We start from the raw sequence: 22,501 nt of genomic DNA, 5'->3' as shown, positions 1-22,501 counted from the left end.
AGGTAAATTAGAAATTCTGTTCTAGTACTACGAAAAAGGCAAAACATTTTCACTTTTAAACACACAGCTTTTATACTCTGCTTCTCACTGTCCCCTCCCACTTCCCCCAATGTGATTTTGTTGTCATTTTGGGCAAATTTACATCATTCAGTCCAATTGCTTTTAATTTAAAGTAGTTGCTGTGTTAAAATTGGGAAAAATATTTTCAGTACCTTCTGTTCTTCCTTATTTGTTTCAATGCAGCTTTTATGTAGCTAATTATTAAGGAGGTTTTCTAAAATTCAGGAAAGGACTTTAAAGGAGCCATGTTTCTTGATTTTAAACTGTACTCTACTCCAACGCCACAATATAGAAATAGATTTACTTTGGAACAAACTACAAATACATTCGCACAGTTTGTGACAACTTAATTGTCTACTTGGAAGTCCAGGAACAGACTTTCACACCCAATTATTACAAATCTTGTCCCAGGCGTTCTATTTCATCAATCAGGAAATCAATGTCTTGGTGAGTTGCTGCAGGGTTTGAGATGACCATACGGAAGAAATTCACTTTGTCTCCCAGGGGCTGATAGCTCACCATGGTTGTGCCATACTCCATCATCCTGGCTTTTATCACCGGTGCCACCTGCAGTGTAACAAAAAGCAGGGGATTTGGACCATGTTTATTATCATTATTTTCATTATTACCATCATCCTTATTATTATTACAACAAAACACAGAGCACGTTTTCTTTTTTTTATTTTAAAAAAAGATGAAGAGCTACAAGAAGTAGTTTAAACGAAATTATGTCCAATATTGATGAAAACGTTAAACTCCATTATGGAATAAATGTCCCACTGAAAAGACATTTGGTTTATCCTGTTTCTTTGCCCTGTTCTTAAAATCACTGGGGAATTTACTCTCCTTCTTTCGCAATATTGCTGACAGGGACACAGTGGCTCTTTTTTTTCTAGTGCTGAAATCACAGTTACAGTAATTTTCCATCTTCTTTTCATATGCGAGATTGCCATAGTATTACTAAGCTCTTGTTGCATTTGTTGGGTTTAGCTACCGCAGTTGACAGTAACTTCAGTAAATACACACACAGTAAGTAAGTGCTCTACAGATGAGGCAAACCAAGGGAATACAAACTTTGAGATCAGAGTAAGGTGGTGCCAGGCTAACCTGCAGTAAAATGACCATGGAGATATCATTTGCCAGAATATTGTGAGGTGACCTTGCCCTGTGCCCTGGGAGATCATTTCAGGGGCTGCCTGCCTTCAAGGGTTTCACTGTTCCCTGCATGATGTCCTGGAGGACGCTGCTTACCTTCATAAGGCGGCTCATTCTTTCTTCATTGTCTTCCATACCGCGCAAGCTGGGAGGTATGTACCAGAAGCAGACGTTTGTGTGCTGAGGCTAAACACAGAATAATAATGGTTTACGCTGTAAGAAATGGTCATAATACCTCAATTGCAATTAAGTTCACGCCTTCTCTCCCTCTCAGCACATCATGCTGTTGTCAGCAGTCAATGCTTTTCATTATTGTGGTCCATTGAGAGTCATCATCATTATTAATGCAGAAAAAATAATTTTAGGCAACTTATTCCCAGGGTGTCAGATGCAGAAGCAGATCACCCTGCAGAGCAAATGCATTTATGCCCTACTGAAAGGCATCTAGTTTTCATAGGTGCTGTTCCCTCCAGAGGCAGAAGAGATTGTGCAGCTAAGGCTAGAGTCTCATTTAGAGATAAGGACAGTGTCATTTGCTGTTATTACATGAGAAAAAAATACAGAATGTGGTCCTGTAAACAGGAGCCACAGGTGGTGCAAGAGACAGTCTAAGATTGTCTTACATTTAATAAAATTTATTACTTCTCAGTTTGATTCAGCTAGCTGCGCTATTAACATGCATGCACCACAGCATCTTAGCTAATTTAACTTGCATGGGAGCACCAAGTAGAAAGGTGTAAAACCTAGCTGACATTTTGTGTATTTTTGCAATGTCCCAACAGTTGCTTGCCTTGCTTTGTTCCTCTTTGCTGGATGCTAAATGTATGAGTTACAGCAACCTCTGTTGCTGTTCTCTGCTGCCAGTTCCTTTACTCATCATTAGACCCAGTGGACCAAATTCAGTGATGATGTGTGAGGCAGGGGAAATAAATCACATAGGGGCATACAGGTATGAGCCTGTGATCTCTGCTTGAAGAAATCTAGTGGCTTTATCCTTGTGCTGTAGAGCACTTAGGCATGCACTAAGTGATCGCTACCAGGGAGCAATGTTCTGGGTGACAAAATCTTCCAGGGCAATTACAGAGAGCAAAAGCTATCACAAATATGAGGAAAAAAGCTAAAATGAGATTTTTTTTTTTTTTCTGTTTTACAGGCAAAACACCAGTTAACTTTGCAACAGGTCTTCACCAGCCTGTCCCCACCCAGAGAGGGTTGCCCACAAAGAGATGGCCAAACACCAATCTGATGCAGTTCACAGGTGCAGCCACGCAACCCAGGCTGCACTACCTTGCCCTGGACACTGTGCTCCAGCTGAGTACCTGGCACCTACGGTCCCATCTCAGCTTTCCACCCCATATTAAAAACATGCCTAGAGATATTTACAGTCTCCACCGTGGCGTCACTTCTGCCACATGAGCCAGCCAGGCTTCCGAGCAACACTAGCCTCTCTGCTGCATCCCATCACAGCAGGGACTGCAGTGCAAATGGTCCCTACAGGTCACCCCAGGTCCCTGCAGGTCTCCTGACTGCCCACTGGAGAACGCTGATAAAAGCACTTTGCACAACTGTCCCCATTCAGAGTTGTACGGGCACTGCAACCCACACTTGTAACAGACTCTGCTATTATGAACCGCAACTTCTATTCGTTACTTAAGAGCTGGTTCCAACTGTGTGTGTGCTGTGTTAGCCTGAGATGCCAGTGTTTAGTTTCATCAGGGTGAAACCGAGCAAACTGAAAACGTATGCACAGCTGCCTCAAATCCCTTGTCCCTGGATCACACAAGGCAGAGAGATGGGGAAATGGTGAGATTTGTTACAAGGAACACTGCTTTCTGTCATAAGCTGTTTGGTTTAAGGTGTTGGTAGCATCCCAATAGGTTGGCTAAGGCAAGTGCTGTTGCCAAAATGGGAAAAAGAAGTTGCAATACATACCTTTCCGTCAAACACCATTTCATACCCTTCTCTGTTCTTTATTTTATTGTATAGGTATTCAGCAAGTTCCAAGCACTTATCAATTTGTGCTTCAAATCCTGTGGTTCCCTTTAGAAAGAGAGGGAGAAAACAAAGCTGCATAACTGTTCTGTAAACCAGAAGAGTGAAAGAACCATGCAGCACTTGCCGAAGCATCAGCACAAGTCACCTATCGGAAGTCTCTCTGGGACAGATGAAGGATCTGATTCTGTGAGATGAAGGACTTTGCTAAGCAGAGCTCTTTTGTCTCTAGCTCTTGCCCCCGACTTCTCTATAGCCACCTCTACAAAATAAGCACCAGGTACTAGCTTGGTTCTCAGCAAAATATTACTGACACCTTCAATGAAGGGCATCCTTTGTAGATTTTGCAGAGAGCCTGAGCACAGTTTTGGATAGCCTGGACTGGCACAGAAGAGTGTGTCCAGAGGTATTGAGTTTCAGACATGGGGAGTCTCCTGCTATTTTGAAAGTAGGGGATTTTAGTCTTCCAAGGGTGATGTGCTGGGGGCTTTTCAAGAATAATTTGTCTTTTCAGTTAAATGCAGAATGAGCAGATGGGCTTTTAAAACCTGGCCTGATGCCTCTGAAAATGCACATTTTGTTTAGATACTGCCCTGCCTCTGTAATGTTTTGTCTCTCTTCTAATAAACTCAGAGGCTGTGGTTTTAAGAGCTGCAGCAGATCTTGGGTTTTCTTCTCTGGCAGAAGTCCATAATCCTTTCCCTGTGACATCATAATTGTTCCTGCAATCACAAGCTGTGATGCCACAAAGAAAGGCTCCAGCTTCATGAGGCAGGAAGGGGAATAAACAGCTGGAATAGACAAACTGTTTAAGAAACACATTATATCATTAATATTACAAGCCGGGTGTGAGAAGAGAAAAAGCAGTACAAGGCATATTGAAAAATCAGGGTTTAGAAGAAAAAATGTCTGAATAATAGATTCACGTCCCTGCTAAATCTGTTCTGGCAGTGCAGAACTGACTTAAAAGGCCACGTCATTATCCCTCTGTGTATTGAGATTTCAAAACAGGGTAGAGCTAGCACAGCCCCAGGAGAAAGTCTTGGAGTGAAAGAGAGACATGTGGCTAAAATTGGCTGCCTCTCTGGAGACACCAGTTAGCACAACAGTTACTGAGACCACAGAAACTTCCACCCTCCTTTAGAGACTCCCACACCTCCAGCGACATTTGATGTCTGCCTCAGAACTGCTTTCAGAGTTTTAATGAAGCACATGAGGATCTTCAAGGCTTTCTGAAAATTAAAACAGTGATGTCATCTCCTCTGAAAAAACTTGAGGCAACTTGACATAACAGACTGGATAAATACATGGAAGAACTTAGCAACATTCTACAAATACAGATGAATTAATCAGACTTCTCAGAGAACAGATTTTGATGAGTTTTCCTCCACTCCTTCAAAAGATGACTTTATATCTTCTGCATGCACTGAAACTGGGTATTCCAGTCTTGATTTGCCATGTTTAATTTCTGAGTGTTGTTAAAAAATCTTTTTATTTCCAGAAATTTTCTTAACAACATTCCTAGGTATATGATTTATGTTGTTAAGACTCCTATAGTTACACAAAGCAAATGCTGTGCAAAGCCATGGAGTTCAAGTTTCAAAATCATGTGTGCTGCTTTGAAGCTAAATCGTTAAAAGGGAAATCCCAGAAAATAATAATGTTCTTTCTTTCATGTTATATACAGGAGATTCAGGTCAGATATTTTCTAAAATGGTGATTGCAGGAAAAAAACCTGTATCTGGTGTGCATTATTTTAATGCAAACAAATATACTGCAGGCAGTCCTACCTTTGCCCTCCACATCAACCATAGCTTGAAGACGTCAACATGCCGCCCACACTGCAAAGCCTTGTCTCCAGTGTCATAAGACAGGTCATAGTGCTTGTCTTGTTGAAAGAGATAGGAGGCATGCATTTGATTGCAACTCTGCATCAATCCCTTGTAGAAACAAAGACACAAAAACGTGATTTTGGCACAGATGTGACTACTGTTTTGAGGGCTGCTTTGGGCAGGAAATTACAAACACCCAAATTCGCTGGAATATGTGTCGAAGGGCAAAAGGCAGACCAAAAAAAGAAGTGACAAAAGCAGACTTAGCTGGTCAGTAGTGGACTAAGTTTGTCACATCCCATTCAGGGCCCAGGACATTTAGGTAATGTGGAATGCAGTTTCAGAGCCAAGACATTTTTTTTTATTAAAAAGCTGGACATGGTGTTTCTTAACATCATTACACATTAGTTTATTTTTGGATCTTGCCTTTATACTTTTCCTCCTTTCCTCAGAAGGCATCTTTTCTGGTTGAGTCAGACAAAGCCAATTTGGTGACTAAGCAGTATTACACTACTTTTCTAATTGCTTTGGACTCTGAAATTCTGATTTTCATTGTTTCCTTTCTCTGTAGGCACAGCTCTTTTCTGCAAAGCCCTCAGCTGCATATTGGATGCTTAAGTGGTATAGAAAGCTTTGAAAAGACCGAAGAGCTTATGGGCTTTAAACAGCCAGCTAGAGCTATTTCTGGGTTTCAAGACACCATTCTGAGAGGCAGCTTTGTGGGAGGGCCGGAAGCCAACAAGGTGAAGACACCTGGCTCAGAAAAGCATGAGGTTTCCTTTTTGACGTTTTAAGTGAAATGCAGGGAGCCATATTCTGGCTCTAGTTAAGTCCTTAACCAAGTTTAAGGTATACCTTAGGGCTGTTGCCTAAAACTGCTATTTCCAGTCCAAGAAGAATCAAAATATGGCTGTTTATCATCAAGTCTAATCTTCATGTGTAACTCAAAACCGAGATAGCAAAATAAGAGCAAAAAATATTACTTTCCCCTAATCTGAGCCATGTGTTCTCACTAGAGGTCAAGGATGGTACTTACTTCAGCCAGGCAGGACTTGTCTCAGGGAACTGACCCAGAGGGCAAATAAAAGCCAGCTTCTCTTTTCCTAAGTGCAATCACTTTGTGTGCAATCTGTTGTACAGCTGTTAGCAAAAAAAGGAACCAGCTTTTTGATAGCTGGTCTAGTAAGTGATGGTTGTATAGCAGCTGTCCCAGTAACTGATGGTTATATGAGAATTACAAGCCTGGAGGGTAATTTAAATTCTAGTACTAAATGAAAAGTCTACTTTTTACTCCAAATGAACTTAGTGTTCCATTCTTAATTCCACGTGCCCCAAAGTGGATATCTAGATCAGGGCTGGATGGAAATATCTACCATAAAAATCTAGAAAGTGTAATGATGCCTAGATCCTGAACCAAATGTTCTGCACATATACCATACCATTCACCCCAAGAGGACTTGAATTTGCCTGCAGCTACATTTTATGTTACACAGCAGCTAGTGGAGTTACACAGTTATGCACTCAGTATTTATCTATGGACATTTTGAATGGAAAGCCACAAAACTCTGTAAAGATTTTGCCATGGATTAGGTCTATTATTTCTGGTAGACAGCTGCTTTAATTCCTTTTGCAGTCACAGCCTGAGCACTAGAAGTCTATTTCTCAGTTTCTTTCATAACCCTCCTCACATTAGCTAATATTAGCTATGGCACAGCTATGAAGAAAACATCCAGGATATTTAGAAGCAAAATGTCAGAAAAGATCAGGAAAAAAAGAAGCAAGTATACTGGGACATACCTCCTCTCTTACTAGCAGGGCTGAACACTGCAGTGGGACGCCCATCATCTTGTGAGGGTTCCAGGTCACTGAATTGGCCCTGGGACAGTAAACCACATGAAACTCAAACACTGTACTATGGTTGTGAAACTATGCAGACATTTAGAAATAGTTAGAATAATAATGAACAATGTGCACCTTTTTCTGAGCAAGCAAAGCTGAAAAGAGTCATGGCTGATTATTAGGAAAAGCAATGTCTTCATAAGGGACCTAATCCACAGCAGTTGGTTTTTGAATGACAATCCTGGCAACTTACCACACGGTAATTGCTCTGTTCACTGAACTTAATCAGTATTAAGCTTTCTGGGGAGTCACCTATACTTTATAAACATTGGGCAAACTTCCTGAAAACACCCACTTGACTGATGAAATTTCTGAAGTCACACAGCTGATTAAAGATGCAGATAGGAAGCCGGCAAAAAGGAGCAGATTCCTTCCTGTTGGTTCCAGTTTCAGCAAGATTTTAGTAAGTAGCTGACACAGGCATTTTTTAAAATGACTTTAAATGCTTCTGTGTGTGTCTAAGTCTCTGTGTAACTCGGAAAACCTGGCCCAAAGTAATTTTTGCCATTGCTCTGCTGATGGCAAACTCGCAGCTGCTTAATTTTAGCTTGGCTATGGTAATTCACACAATGGGAGGACTGGGTCCAAAATTACCACAGTAATAAACATAGAACCGATCCACCCTTCTACAAAAGAGTCTGATCCTGCCTCCCTTCAGGACACATTCATTTCAAAAAGAGCTGTCAGCCTAGATCTTGTGAACAAACAGGGTGCTGTTGCAATATAGCCTAGAGAAGAGACATTAGGGACTGCGGCAAGGGCTGAATGGAAGATTGTCCAGTTGTTTATTATTTTAATTTTGTGTTATGCTTGACTGGCTGTTTTTAAATTACTATTATTACATATGATGATTAGCTGATAGATGTATACATTTGCATCCTATTTGGCAGGCTGTCAAGGATTCATAGTACACAGGATTTCATGTGGTGCAGCTTTGATCATGTAAGTTGGCATAAATCAGTCAACTGGTACATAAAAAAACTTGAAGGACCCAGGATAAACTTGCAGGTAACATTTATGTGAACAGAGGTGAGCATGTTAGAATCTGGCAGTATTTTGCTTTGTAGGATTTGGAAACAGTACTGTAGGTTTATGCATATCTTTATCATTTCCTGCCAAATTGTTTCCACTCCTTCAAAGCAAACAACTCCAATATTCACATGGACAGCGGGCAGCCCTTCTCCGTTTTCTTCTTTGCTATTTAAATGGAACTGCGCAAGTGCCTGATGCAAACTCTGTAGGGAACCATCTTCCACAGGCAACATCTGGCCACTTGGCTTGGTTTTCTTTTTGAGTATTTGGCAGCTTTTAATCAGCTCAGAGTCAGTCATCTGATTACAACACCAAAGCTAATGATTCCGAACATGCATCCAGGTCTGTGAATTTCCTTTGATATGTTACTGTTTAATTTTTATCTGTGCCAATGCAGAATCAGGCGGAAATTCTTTTAAGACTTCTAGGTAATAGTAGTGGTATGGGTTTTCTCAAGTAAAAGGATTATCAACAACAACCAGATGTTAATTATCTGCCTAAAACATTTGATTTACCCTCAGGTTGCTCATTTCCCCAATTACATCCAAATACACACAGGAAAAAAGAAAAAGTAAAATAAAAATCCACCATTTTTCATTTGTTATCAGTTATTCTGGGCTTCAATCATCATCAGTCGCTGACTGAGCCAAACAGTGAAGTAGAAAAGCTACAGGGATCTACAGATGTTTTTTTTAAAAGCATGCTCGGTACTAAATAACTGAGCACCAAGTTCCTGTGTGATTTTCTGGCTGTGGGTCACAGAAAATAAAGAAGAAATGCTTTTCCTTTAGAAATTTCAAATGGATGAAGGAGAGATTCAAAACTGGCAGAATTTGGTCCTCATACATCATTAAAAACAGACTGAGGTGCATTCACTGACCAGCTGCAGCCCCAGGAAGGCTTCCCAGAGCCTGCATGGGACCACTCATTCAGCCGCAGACATGCTTTTCTCAGGTAGCTGTCATACCCTGCCTGCGACTCTCGGAGACGGACACCAGACTGAAACCCCTGATGGTGGCCAGACCTATGTGCTGCACAAACCAGGGAACGTGCTTCCTTCAGGGTGTCTTGGAGCAGCTTGAAATCTGCTCTGTGAGGACTCTAGAGCATAGAAAGAATGGTTCTGCAACTCCTCCTGCCTTTTATAGGGGTATTTTTGCTGGACTGCCTGTTACCAGAAGGATGTGAGTACTCAGAGCACAGAGCGTTCCATTTTATGATCTCTCCTTGTACCTTGCTAACCCATCAAACACGAGTACCAGCTCCAGTTCTCTTCTATTCACATCTGTAGTGACTGGGTTGTGCTTGAATATCTACCATGAAACAGGAATGCCCATAAAAGTTGTTAGTCTTGTTCTTGTTAGTTTGCTCTAAAGGTATCCACATTTGAGATTTGGACAAACTGAAACAAGCCGTGTCCATCAAGCAGAGGAACAGCACTGGAAATGACAAATTTCATTAATCCATTGCCAAACATATGGAGATGGTGCCTATCAAAGCACTAGATAAAATCCAGTGGAATTCTGGATATAATGCATATTATTTGGAAAATCCTCCAATACAGATTCAACCTGAACTTCTCATTCCAGCAGAATCTGCACAGCAATTTGGGAGGCAAACTTTCGTTCTCATACTCTGTCCTCATTGGCAACTGGGTAAATTTTTTAACTTGCTGGGTATTCTGATGTCCTTTTAATGCATAATATGTAAGTTTTGAGTGTTGGAGGCAGTGTTAATTGAATCAAATTCATAGAGCCATTGGCGGCTTTCCAAATTTTGCATGTGAGATGTATGAGAAAGGAACTGAATTATCAAGGTATCCTCCTAATCTTCAGGAATTGGATCAGGAAGTTGTTATATCACGTTCATGAGCTCATGACTACAACTGTGTATATATCCAGGCACACATTTACTGAGAAGATGTCATTTACAGCTTGGAGAGGCGGTATTCTCTCCAGATATGCGAGAGTAGTGGTCAGTGACTGCCAGGATACTTATCCAAACTGCAGGTGCACCCACCTTTATGCTTAAGACTTCACCATATGAAACCTCTAAGATTAATTTTTTAGAGAAATGCAGTTGCTAATTCATGCTGGATGCTGAATCAGAGAATGTTGCAGAAACCACTCTGGGCCTAAGAACTGATGCTGCAAGGAACAGAAAAGCAAACAAGAAACGTCTGCTGTTTCTACTATAAAACAGCTTGGTAGCTGCACTACTGTGGCACTGAACAAAGGCACTCAGCAATGCACCTTCAACTGGAAGGACAGTTTGCATAATTTCTTCATATTGTATCTTGGAGATAACATTGATTTTTGTTTTTATTTATAGACATTGCTATGGTAATCACAAGTGGGTTAAAATGCACTTAATAAATGTGTTTAATTAACATTAATAAATCATACCTTTCAACACCATTTAACTTCCATTTGTGTTTTCTTGACATCAGGAGGCCGCCTCCCCATGCTCCCTGGAAGGCAAGACACATTATCTTAATGAGAACTCTGCTTTTCTCCATGATGACATCTGTGCTTTCAGATCAGTTTGGGGTCCTTTCTTTTTTCTTGCTGATATGGCATGTTCCAAAATGACCAGGCAAATGGGGCCTGAGACATTAACTGTGCTAACAATTTTCTTCCAGTAGCTTGGAAGCAACAGTTTATAGCCCATAATCTGAGTGCCCACCCTTATCATCCTGCTGTTCCCTACCTCGACAACCTCCTCTGACACACACACATTGGGCTTCCCCATGCTACAATTACTGACTTGCAGAGCTGCCCCGAGGTGAGCTGCCTTTTCTCCTTTAGTGACGAAGTGATGATAACAAACCAGACTGGGATTTCAGCTGCTCTGGTGAGTTTTCGTCGTACTTCCAACCGCTACTGCTTACTGCTTGCCTCTTACTCATTTGCTTTTGCTCACACAGATCTGGGACAAACAGGCATTTCACATGACTCAAAGTACTTTAAAGTACATACAAATTCTTCTTTTGAATTGGGCTGATTTTGGCTGACACAGTAATCCAAGAGCAAGATGCTCAGCCCTATGGAAACTCAATGACCAAGCCGTTTTGGGGAGAGAATTCACAAAAATGACACAAAAGCCATTAGAGGACTGAAAGATGATCCTTCAGAAAGATTTATTGGCAAGAGCTCAGATGAAGCTAAGTAGCCAATCTGATAAATTTCCGTGGCATTTGCATTAACCTGTTCAGCAATTTGTAGTACTTTATTCCAGACAAATGTAGGCTTCTCTTCTGTATTTATTTTGCAGCTGCTGCAGAAATGGAGCCAGTGCTCAGTAGGTTTGTTATGTATTTCTTGTACTAATAGCATTTAGAGGTAAAGCTGATGGCCAAAAGTATTCAAACTTGGACCTCTTCAGTGTCCCAGTTGCCTAAAAGTACTGCACAGCCACAGCTCCTAAAATGTCCCCCTGCTCTGAGCCTTTCTGAGTGGAAAGTCAGTGCTTGGATGTTAGGCTTAATTACAGAAACCAAATACAACTGATTTCGTACAAGCTAACTGTCCAAAATGCTAATTAATTAATGAATGCTAATACACCTTATAATCCAGCCCCCCTCATAAAATGATACTTACATCCACATGCATCCAGATTTTGTACTTCTTGCAGATGTCTGCAATAGCTATGAGAGGATCAAATGCCCCATACACTGTTGTCCCAGCTGTGGCACTCACCAGAAAAGGAACAAATCCCTGCAAGAAAGCACAGAGGCATTTGGCAAAGTCAGAGTGCTGCACCCTCCTCAGCCGGCAGCACCCCCAACTCCTGCGTGGTGCCTCCACGGTGAGCCCACAAGCGGCTCCTAGAGGACATCCCCGCTACAATTACGCTGGTCTACTCTTACTTCAGCTGCAGTGGTACTATAATTTCTACCTTAAGGTGGCAGCAAACCTCCAAACCAGCATCCTTCATTTATTAGGATGCATGAGACAGATAAGGGCTTAGAACAATTCTGCTCCACACCACCTGCCTGAAACAAACAGGTCTGCTCTTCATGACGTTGCGTAAAACAAACCTCACCCAAGCACCACAGTGCAAGAAGTATCTTTGATGGACCGTGTGCTGGGCTGCATCATTAGCTATCCCAGCGAGTGCCTGAACATATGGTGGTCCAGTCCTGTCAGTGGGAGCACCATGTCTGGGGGAAGCGCGCAGGGGAGGTGTGGAGCTCACCTCTAGCTCCGTTCCTTGTGCAGAGGCAGGAGACAGCTCTTTTTGAAGAGAAGACAGCAATCTCTGTAAGGGCCAGGGACCATCTCTTGCATTCCCCCTGCTAAAGCCTGAGTCTCACAGAGGAGCACTCCCTGTTTTTGCACTATGATGTCTTCGGTCTGCCATTTTTATATCAGTGTTTCATTCTAAATCCATTTGTACTTATATTGATTTCATAAACAGTACTCTGAGCAGCAAAGGTGGAGTGTTTAGACTAGGGTTTAAACTATCAAAAAAGTCTAAACTTCCTTCTGTGACTGTCAGCAGGTTTGAGTGGCACTTATGTCATTTTGCCTTATTTTTTATCTACTGTATTGCCTTTCTTTGAAAAAGTGAGCTTTTAATGATGATTTGTGTTATTAATTTGGTAAGTCTATGAGCAATACTTTTCACGTGTTAAAATATATAAAAGTTCCTCAAATGATTACTCTGGTCTTGTCAATAGTCAGCTGAGTAACTGCGTCACAGGCTAATATAAAAAGGGAAGATGTTATGCAGAACAACATATTTAAATAAAGCCAAATAGCTCATGGAGATTATAAAGTAGCTCTAAACCTATTTTCTCAGCAATGCTTGCCCCACTAATTGCCAGTCTATGTTAATGGACAAGCCGGTGTTATTTTACCAGGGAAAATAAAACAACTAGCTGTATCATTCATGCTTGGGTTTTGTTTGATTTTTTCTTTTTTTTTTTTTTGGAAGCAGAAAAGCCAGTAAACTTACTTTTTGTTTGGCTTCAAGAATTCTTCTTTCAAGGTCTGATGGGATCATTTTCCCTCTGGAGCAAGAGAGAGTTGTGTTAATAATTTGATCTTGAAATCAGCTCTTGCTGTTACTTCTTCGCTTAATAGGAAGCCCAGATAGAAACAAAGTGACTTTTTTGCCCAAGGGTTATATAGCTTTGAAGAGCACAGAAAGACTCTGTCCATTAGTTTGAGTTTCTACCCTAATTATTTTGTTAACTAATTTGCATCAATATGGTGATGGTAACGGAGAGAAGTTATCTTGTGGCCACCCCCATTAAAGACTGATGCTACTCCATGGAACCTCCTGTTCCTGAAACTACAGTCCTATGAATATGCTCCAGGCTCCTAAGGAGAGGCTCAGCCCACTGTCCCAGGAAGCTCACTGGGTGCCAAATCCCACGGTTCCCTTCCAGTAGGCACAGAAAGTGCCAGCTGAGCTGCATGGCCTTGAGCAGCGCAACTCAGCTCTGGTGTAAGCAGTCACCTCTGTGTTTCCATCCCGGGGATGAACTTGTTTCAGGCAACTCTTCCACAGTTTGGTGCATTACATCTTTGCATTTGCTTGCACCAGCATAGGAGAAGAAGCCACCAGTACAGATGCATTAAATGCACTCTCAGGCCCTTTATATTGACTGTATTTGCAACACCTTTAGTATGAACCATTTACCTGAGATTCAGACTCAGTGGTATAAGGCTTGAAGGCTAATTTATGAACTCCTGTAAATGGATTAGGCACAAGATAGAACAGTGCTGATGCTGAATATTGAAGTTAATATTTTCTTTGCTTTAGCCACAAGCAAGACTATCTAAGAAGACAGTATGCATAATGGCAATACAAACATTACAGCTGCTCACATTAGGGGAATAATGTTTTCACTGGTTTGGATGTTGTCCATTTATATTAACACTACCTTTTTAAGACTTGTTCAGATTTTTTTGTTCACTAAGCATTGATCTCCTATTGCTATAAAAAAAAGAGCAATCTGTACTAAAACTCAAAATAGTTTCAGGGAAAGTAATAAAACCATTAGTCTTCATTTTGATTTTGTATAAAAAAACCCTGAAGTGTTTTCATGACATTTGGATGGATGGACATTAAAAAAAAAAGAAAAAAAATTCTTGTAATAAGATACCACTAGTTTTTCTAAGTGTTAATCCTTACACAGCTCATATTAATGCAGTACTATTTCAGTAGAAATAACAGGTTTGTATGTTTGAGTTTTCTGCAAAATCTGTTCTGCATTTCAGTTATTCAAAATACTGAAAGAATAATTGAAAATATTCTGAAAATATGATAGACTTTTAGAGAAGCTCTGAAAGCCTAAAAATCCCTACTTTTTCTTGCAGAAGTTCAAGGAAGTTCTAAAGAGTATTCAACTCACTGTGAGTTTCCGCCAGTTAGTTACATGCACATGGTCAGAGAAAAGCAGTAGTTGTCTTATCAACAAAACCTGTTTCTGGCATCATTAGAGGAATAAAAAAAAACAAACAAAACCCAAATCAAACAAACAAAAAACCCCCACAAAACACAAACAAAAAAACCATGAAACAAAACACCAACAAAAACCCCACAAAAAAAAACCCCAAACAAAACCAACAAACCAACCAAAACAAAACCAAAACCAAAAAACCCCAACAAAACCAAAACCCCACCAAATCCCATGCCAAAAGAAGGCAGTGGGTTCCTCCTCCAAACACAGATGTTGGTCTTTTAGAAGTTTCTAATTGATTGAGCTTGTGCATAGAAAAACAAGGAGGTGGGCAGATCCCTCCATTGCCCAGATTTTTACCAAGATAAGTGATTATCCAGCCCCTGGTCACATTGAGTATGTGCAGGAATTCATAGTCAGAAGAGTACGATGTCCAATCAGCATCAAGCTTTATCAAGGAGCAAGCAGTAGGTTGGCTTTGAGTATAGTCCAAGCACATACTGCAACACACAACACCCTCCGGCTCCAAATCTAGCAAGCTAGCCAACAGCATTGCTTACTTTTGCACAGCATTTTCATGTGCTATCACCTGAGCTCAGATGACCTACAATGCTTAAAATACACTGCAAAATAATAGGTTTGTCCTTTCACAAATCTTACCCAGACAATGTGGCAGGGAGTTGCATGAGATGTGCTAGATGGCAAATATCTAGAGGCAGGAGGGCTCCTGGGTGAGGCAGAAGAGATTCAGAAGCAAAAGGCTGCTGAGTGCAGAATGAGTGTTGGTGTCAAGGCATTCTGTTACCCACATGTGTACACAGTCTTCACTGCTGCCACATCAGCAGAATTGACCCTTCACAGCTTTCCAATATCTGAAGGGGGCCTACAAGGATGCTGGAGAGGGACTCTTCGTCAGGGACTGTAGTGACAGGACAAGGGGTAATGGGTTCAAAGTGAAACAGGGGAAGTTTAGGTTAGATAAAAGGAAGAAGTTCTTTACTGTGAGGGTGGTGAGGCACTGGAACAGGTTGCCCAGAGAAGTGGTAAATGCTCCATCCCTGGAGGTGTTCAAGTCCAGGCTGGATGTGGCCTTGAGCAACCTGGTCTAGTGGGAGGTGTCCCCGTGAATGGCAGCAGGGTTGGAACTAGATGACCTTAAGGTCCTTTCCAGCACAAACCATTCTGTGATTCTATGATTCCAAAGCTGCAGCTAATGCACTACTGCTACCAGTATGTCTACACAGTAGCAAAAGAGGCAACAGAAATGTATGGTTGTCCAGTCTGGGGTATGAGCAAGAACATGATTTTCTGCACATTTTTCTGGCTTAAAATTCGTCACACATTTACACTATACAGCAAAAACAGGCAAACTTTGTGGGTGCAGGTCAGGATGAGGAAGACCCAACAGGAAGCATTCCTGGTTGTGCTAGAAATATCAAAAGGATGTCATGGTACTCCTTCACTCTCCCACAAGTCCGCATCTTCATGGAGGGTTGTCTCCACCACATCAGCTCAGTATCCTGTGCTAACAGCCTGCTTTGTCCTGGTGACATCTGTTGGGATTTTGTGAGACATGAAGTAATCCTGCTGTTTACTTCAGGGTGGGCAGGGTAAGCATTGTGGTCTCCAAAGAAAATTATCACACTGAATTTGCACAGGAAGAAAAGGAATATACCACTTCATTGATCCCTGTCTGTCTTTAGTGAATAGAAACAATTGGATGTTTATTTTGATGTGTGTTGGTTGTGTTCATGATGTCATTAATTCTTCTTCACGGTGTGCTTAGTCTTTTGTTAATAAATAAGTCAATATGCAGGCGCTGTGCTTAGCACTGTGAATTGCTTAGTTGGTGCTCTTCTTTTAATGTGGGAGCAGAATATTTTGATAGCAGTAAAATCTTCCATAATTCAGTACCATATAACAGTGATATTTGGGATTCACTGTAAGAGCATTTTGTATTAAAAAGATTCTCAGTAGAATCAATAAAGAGTCGTTCTATTAATTTTTGTCACATAGAAAGTTTTTCCCTAAAACTGAAAATTTTCATTATAACATGTTGATTTAGTTAATATATCCTTGTTTTCTCAAAATGGGTTTTCACAGTGAATCAAAACTTTTTAGTGGGTGACTTAAGCAAGAAGTTATCTACCACTGATTTTGTAGAGCCTGTGGGACCTGTAGGTTAGGTGCCTGCTGCACTACTCGTTTCCATGGGCCATCATCCTTGGTCACAATGCTGCCAAGACCCTTCTTTCTACATCCCATCACAAGGGTGTCTCCTTCAAGGGCAATGCAGAAAATGTTGTCCAGCTGAGTAAGATGGTGGGGGCATGAATTAATAGAATTACATTTGCCCCTCAATATTTCACTCCTATAAAAACCCCACTTCAACTCATTTTAATGGCTCAAAATGTGAGAGTCTCTAAACACTCTATTTTGACCAAAACATGGTTCTTCCTGGTTTCTTAGCTGAACACGTAAGGAATGATTGCTAGTTTGGCATTTTGTGTCATTTCAGAATGAAAGAAAAAGAAGTATCAGAAATCCCTGAGGAAGGCAACTTTTTTGATGAGATCCAAAACCTGACTTGTAAAGAAGCTACTGGCAGAACCAGTTCCTCAAGTGGTGTTGGTCAGTGTAAGGCTGGTGAAGAGGACAGTTCTACAATGAATTATGCCAACTGCTGACCGCAACCTATACGCTTTCTTTGAGCTGAGTACCTGATGATCCTCTTCCAATAAAAAGAGATGTATCTGGCATCCCCACTTACCTTTCATCACATCTAATCAAAATCACACTATCTGTACCAATACCCAAGGCTGCAGCTCCTTTCTTCACAGAAAAGTGACTCTGAAAAAGAACATTTTTTATTATGTATTATTTTTACTATTATTTCCTGTCTAATTTAATATGAAACACTACACTCTTGCAAGCCCTTTAGCAACTAGCCCCACACAGGCAGTAATTCTATTCATATTCATTTTGAAAACTATCACTGTAATTTGAGGCTTCATACCAGGTCACTACCATCAATTAGAGAAACAGCAATCACTCTATAATCTGGATTTACTCCTGGAATATTAAATCCATAACTGTGACTGATAATGGACCCAAATTCTGTCCTTGACGCATACCTGCAGCTTCTATTGCTTGTACAGATTCAGTTATGACCTTGGTTTACTGAAACAAAAAATGTGACATCCAGAGTGATGTGCTTCTGCTGTGTAACTTCTGGCCAAATAATACACTGAGAGAAATTAAGATAGGAAGCCTAATTGTGATCTCACGCCAGTGAAACCTAGTAAAACTCCAATTAATAAACAGAGCTACAGCAGTTTTAAGCCAGAACTGGGCTATTAGTAAGACTAGTAGTTAATCTGTATGTATAAAATAAAATGTGGACGTTATATACTGGAATACAAGTCAGCCTAATTTTCTCTAGCTCATAGGACTTAACTCCTGAGCCAGTCCTGGTTTGTAATTTTAAATCCTAGTGATTATAATAATGAAATAGTTTTAGATCAAATTATACCTCCAAGAATCTGATTTTGTATTAACTTTTTCCCAGTTGTAACAATATTGTCCGAAGTAATTTTAACTACAGATTATGAAACTTAAAAAAAAGGGCAATTCTTTCTGTGTGCTATAGTACCATTATCTTAGGATGTAGCACTATTAAAAAGATCACAGAAATAAAAATCTAACAGGGCTTTTTAGGTGTCCATGACGTTAAAGAAGAAAGGAAGACATATACTCTGCAGAAGACCACAAAGCAGAGAAGTAACCACTATTGCTTTGCCAAAGGGGTAATTGGCTTCAATGGTAATGTGAGCAGCAGAGAGCTGTAGAGAGAGACGGACATAATGGTTACACGTCTGCTTCACCTTAAGGCTGTGAAGTCAGTGGGATTTCACTGCATGCTAAAGGGCTCTGTACATAATGAACACTTGGAGAAATGAAAATCAATTCTAAACCAACTCGATGAGAGAGGAAGAAGTCTCTTCCCAGCCCTATGGGTGTCCCTGAGCCCCATGATGCAGCAGTGCAGATTTATGAGAGCAGGGAGGAGAAGAGGCCATGAGAAGACTACTGGCAGGAGGTTTATAAAAATTCTCAAGTTTAGGAAGATACTTTTGAACTTTGCAAAAACCAAAGAAGAGCTAGAATATTGCCACCATAGGGACGGTTCACTGATACATTGTGTGAAGCTGAAACTGGATTTCTATTCTTAAAAAAAAAACATGTTTTATTTGTGTATTACACAAACTGAGGTGCACATACTACATAGTGTAATATATAAATACAGATAGAGATGTAGGAGTGAAGAGTCATAGATACATTTCATTGGGTTTTGAGTCAATGACATTACACTGATTAATTTTGCTTCTTATTCCATACTAGTTAAAATAGATTTACTATCGTAATTTGTTTTTCTAATAGAAAATAGAACTATTTAAAGTGCCTTAAGAAAAAAGAAAATACAGATTTGAGTAGTTTACTATGAGAAAGAAAATTAAGCCCATGTGCTCAAAGACATCATCCACTGGAATATGGCCAGGCTCAGCTGCCTCATTGAGAAGTCTCATGGCACTGCTAAAGCAGCAGTGGGGGAAAAAAAATTAATGTAGTGCTGATAGCTTGGCTGCCTGGAGGCTTTTTACAGACTGAAGGGAATACAGCAGTCAGGAACTAAAACAGGTTTAGGGATAAATTGGGAAGAAATATAGAAATCTGTGCACAGAAGGGCAAATGCAATTACAATTTCTAAACAAACTTTGAACATGATATCGTCAATCTGTATATACAGTCACAAACATATGACTGCTGTTCTGTTTTTTATGTCTTAAGTTAACATCAGAGGAATTAGTCCAATTGCCTGAGAGGCTCTAAAGAGCTAGGCTGAAAGTGAAAATGGAAAAGATATAGTTTGAAGAGCAAAGAAAACTTTGCTCACGATAATGAATGTTAAAGTTTAGGTTAATATTCCTGGGACGGTGCTGGAAATCTGGTTGCCTGTGTAATATAAAGGTAAACATAGGAAAATATAAAGGTCAAAGAGAAGGAAAGGTTTGCACAATTAAGCCTGATTAGGCTGAACTAATGAGGAAAGAGGACATTAATCGTGACCCCTTTGGGAATACGGGGCTACAGACTGTTCAGTGACACAAAGAAGTGGGCTTGAACATCATTTTTCACAACATAGCCATGTAGGAGTTATGCAGATCTAAAGTCTTCAGGTGAGAAAACCAGGGTCAAAGAGGGAGGATGGGTCAGACTGCCTGATGCTGGTCCTGAAGGAAAAACCAGCCTAGGAGAAGCTGGCAAGTCCAGGGTTTCACCACTGTCCTACGATTGTCAGAGACAGGAGGACACGGGGTGGGAACAGGCTGCCACAGCATCTTTCTCCCTCCCTCCCTTCATGCACTGCAAAAGGGTGCATGGAAGGCTACAAATACACCCTCAATAGAGCGGGACCTCAGTTTTTCTCTGAAAAGAAATGTGGTTAAAGTTCAGTGGTTCTCAGAAAATCCTCAGAAGGAGAATGTATAAAGAATTAGCCAATATTAGTGACAAAAGCATATTAGTGATCAAGAAAATAAACTGGTGATTTTGAGTCATGGGAATTTGCCCTTTGTCTAGTATTTCAAATGCTGTTAAGAATACGTCTGCTTGCCTGATAGTAATTTTTTTCGTAGTTAGATTTGTAAGTAAAAACACAGGGGATTTTTACTTATAAAACACAGTGTAAATTTATTACAGGTGCAATAATGAATAGGCCTATTGGAAAAAGGAGGAACTAGAATAATTAAAAATATTATGATGAAAATATTGAGTATTTATCTTAAATGAACAATGCTTCAATACACAGATGTTTCTCTTTTTGTAGCTTGCTAAATTACTTCCTAATAACCTGGCATAGTTGAAGCTGTCAGGAAGAACCATCCTACTTCCATGAGCTGGGTTTTCAGATTGCTGTTTCTCCTTGCTCACATAAATCCGGAGTGGCACAAGCTTTGTGGAGGGCTTATGAGGGGTAGTAAGTTCCCAAACACTGATCAAGCTGAGCCATCCACCAGCTGAATCCTCTGGCTGGCAGCCTGGTGCCTGGCAGACCTGGAACCCCAGGCTCACCCCATCAGCCACCCATCTGCAAAGGAGGTGAACACACTTTCTGATCCACCTCTCCTAGACTTTAAACAATGTGGGATCCCTGGATGTGTAGGCTGGGCTCCTTCTATCGTAATTTTAACCATCTAAACGTGTTGCTGGTCTAGGCTTGCTGTCTGGGCTCCTGCAATAGTGGGGAAGAAAAACCACCTCCAGAAGGCGCCTCATTCCTAAGGTTTTGGCACCCATTTTAGAGTAGGATGAGGTGTCTTCTGCAGATCTCGCTCTCTTTTTGTCAGCTATAAAAAGTGTATGAACTAATTCAGATTAAATGTTTACACTTCAGGTGATTAAAGTGACGTGGCATGAGTCCTGTCTTTAACATGAAATTGTAAGCTATAGCTTTTCCTTCAATTATCTACAAAAAGAGTAGACTGTCCCCCATCACAGTTTTAAATACATTGCAATGACATATGTTTCCTATTGTTTCCTGTAGCTACTGCTATTCAGTTTTCAAAGCTATTGGCTAATGTCAGGAGAGAAATTAATGTATTAGTGTTCCTGCACAACACACTAATACTTCACATTTTTTAAATGTATGACTTCATCCTGCTTTTCTAACACACTTGTTTTTTTCCAGTAAGGGTAATTTTACATTATCTGTGGATAAGAAATGTTGCACTGAGTTCAGGAGGATCCTGTAGCAGTGTAAAAGTCACAAGTTGACTCCTATCCCAAATGACTCTTTTGGGATAGGCTGCCCTAAAGCACTGTTTTTCTGGATAATGGTTTTAGATTGATTTGAATGGTGCTATTTGAATTAAGTTGCTCTTCAAATAAGACCAAATTTTCACTGTTTCCCCCTTGCTTCAAATACCAACAAAAAATACTTTTCTAGTTGTTATGCACTGGGTAATTCAAAGAAAGAATGCGCGTATCCATGAGTTTGATTCTTAGTTTCCTTAGGTGGAAACAAAACTACTTCCTACTTGCTCTATATGCTCCAAAATGTAACTTACGCCTTCATCATTCATGCTACCAAATGGAAAACATGATCTCCAGGCTTCTCAAATCCTTCCCTGGAAGCCCAGCCACACAGGTCTTGCCTCCGGCTGCTTCTTTCATGTGGCAGTCCTGCAAACGCCCTCCTAAGCTGCCAGCCAGAGGGCAATGCAACCTGCCATGGAAGCAGTGGGACTAAAGATCAGCTTTTCATTCTATGCAGAAATCTACCTAAAATCTCCCGTGGGCTGTGTGAAATTGAGATCTATTGAGATGTTTGATTTGAGACAGAAGTTACTTCTTAATTTCCTTCTGCCTCAAATGCCAAGAACTTCCACACTAGGTTTCAGAGACTGTTAAGACAAAAACTTTTCCAAAGCCACTCTTCTCCCACAGCTATCAGTGTAGTTTGCTGTATTGCCTGTAAGTAATGGGGCTTATCCACAAGGGAAAATCAGCATGCACAAAGCTGAAGCAGTGATTTATTGCTAACTGTCTCGTTTGATCTAGTTGCTGTGTATATGCTGCATCCACTATTGCTGTGAAGGTGCTCCCCTACCACCACAGACAATCCACCTCACACAGGCACTCCCCACGCTCCCCGAGATGAGATCCCTCTGAGCATGTGTGGCTATATAGAATGTGACCTTATACCTGAGCAGCCAACAACACCTCCCTTCACATGGATTCCAGAGCTGCACACCCAGTGAAGCCTCAGGCATCAGCTAGGTCACCCCAAGAGCAGTGCAAAGCGGATGCCAGAAGCAGACAGAGCTTCTCTGTGTCCCCCTGGTTCCGTAAGTGCATGAAGAGGTCCCTTATTGTCAGATCAGACTCAATCACCTGCCAGTTCTTATTCTGCATTTTCTTTTCCAGGACTACAACAGGAGTTATATTGCTGTTTCTTTGGTGAGCACCTGACCATGCATTCTTCACTGGGGGAGTGCTAGAGGGGTGGGAAATGAGAAAATCTGGACAACATAAGCACTACTGTAAGTCTTACTGAGTT

At 40.8% G+C, this 22,501-nt stretch overlaps 1 protein-coding gene across 1 annotated transcript in view; it reads right to left on the bottom strand.

The window, feature by feature from the left end:
- Positions 1-341: 341 nt before the first annotated feature.
- The window catches only part of GAD2 (glutamate decarboxylase 2), a 37,639-nt gene continuing 15,479 nt past the window's right edge, over positions 342-22,501 (bottom strand). Inside the window, exons 8-16 of the mRNA XM_057432490.1 lie at positions 17,153-17,232; positions 12,930-12,984; positions 11,570-11,686; positions 10,376-10,440; positions 6,837-6,915; positions 4,998-5,147; positions 3,148-3,255; positions 1,312-1,401; positions 342-627 (exon numbers count right to left, since the gene is read on the bottom strand). Coding sequence (XP_057288473.1) covers positions 454-627; positions 1,312-1,401; positions 3,148-3,255; positions 4,998-5,147; positions 6,837-6,915; positions 10,376-10,440; positions 11,570-11,686; positions 12,930-12,984; positions 17,153-17,232 — 918 coding nt within the window. The 3' untranslated portion in view covers positions 342-453. The remainder of the gene's footprint in view (positions 628-1,311; positions 1,402-3,147; positions 3,256-4,997; positions 5,148-6,836; positions 6,916-10,375; positions 10,441-11,569; positions 11,687-12,929; positions 12,985-17,152; positions 17,233-22,501) is intronic.

Source organism: Pezoporus wallicus, unplaced genomic scaffold, assembly GCF_028554395.1.
Source record: "Pezoporus wallicus isolate ANWC-B61680 ecotype Strahan unplaced genomic scaffold, APGP_CSIRO_Pwel_v1 scaffold_2584, whole genome shotgun sequence".
Lineage (NCBI taxonomy): Eukaryota > Metazoa > Chordata > Aves > Psittaciformes > Psittacidae > Pezoporus > Pezoporus wallicus.
Note: the sequence above shows the minus strand (reverse complement) of the source record. Positions and strands in the feature narration are given on the sequence as shown.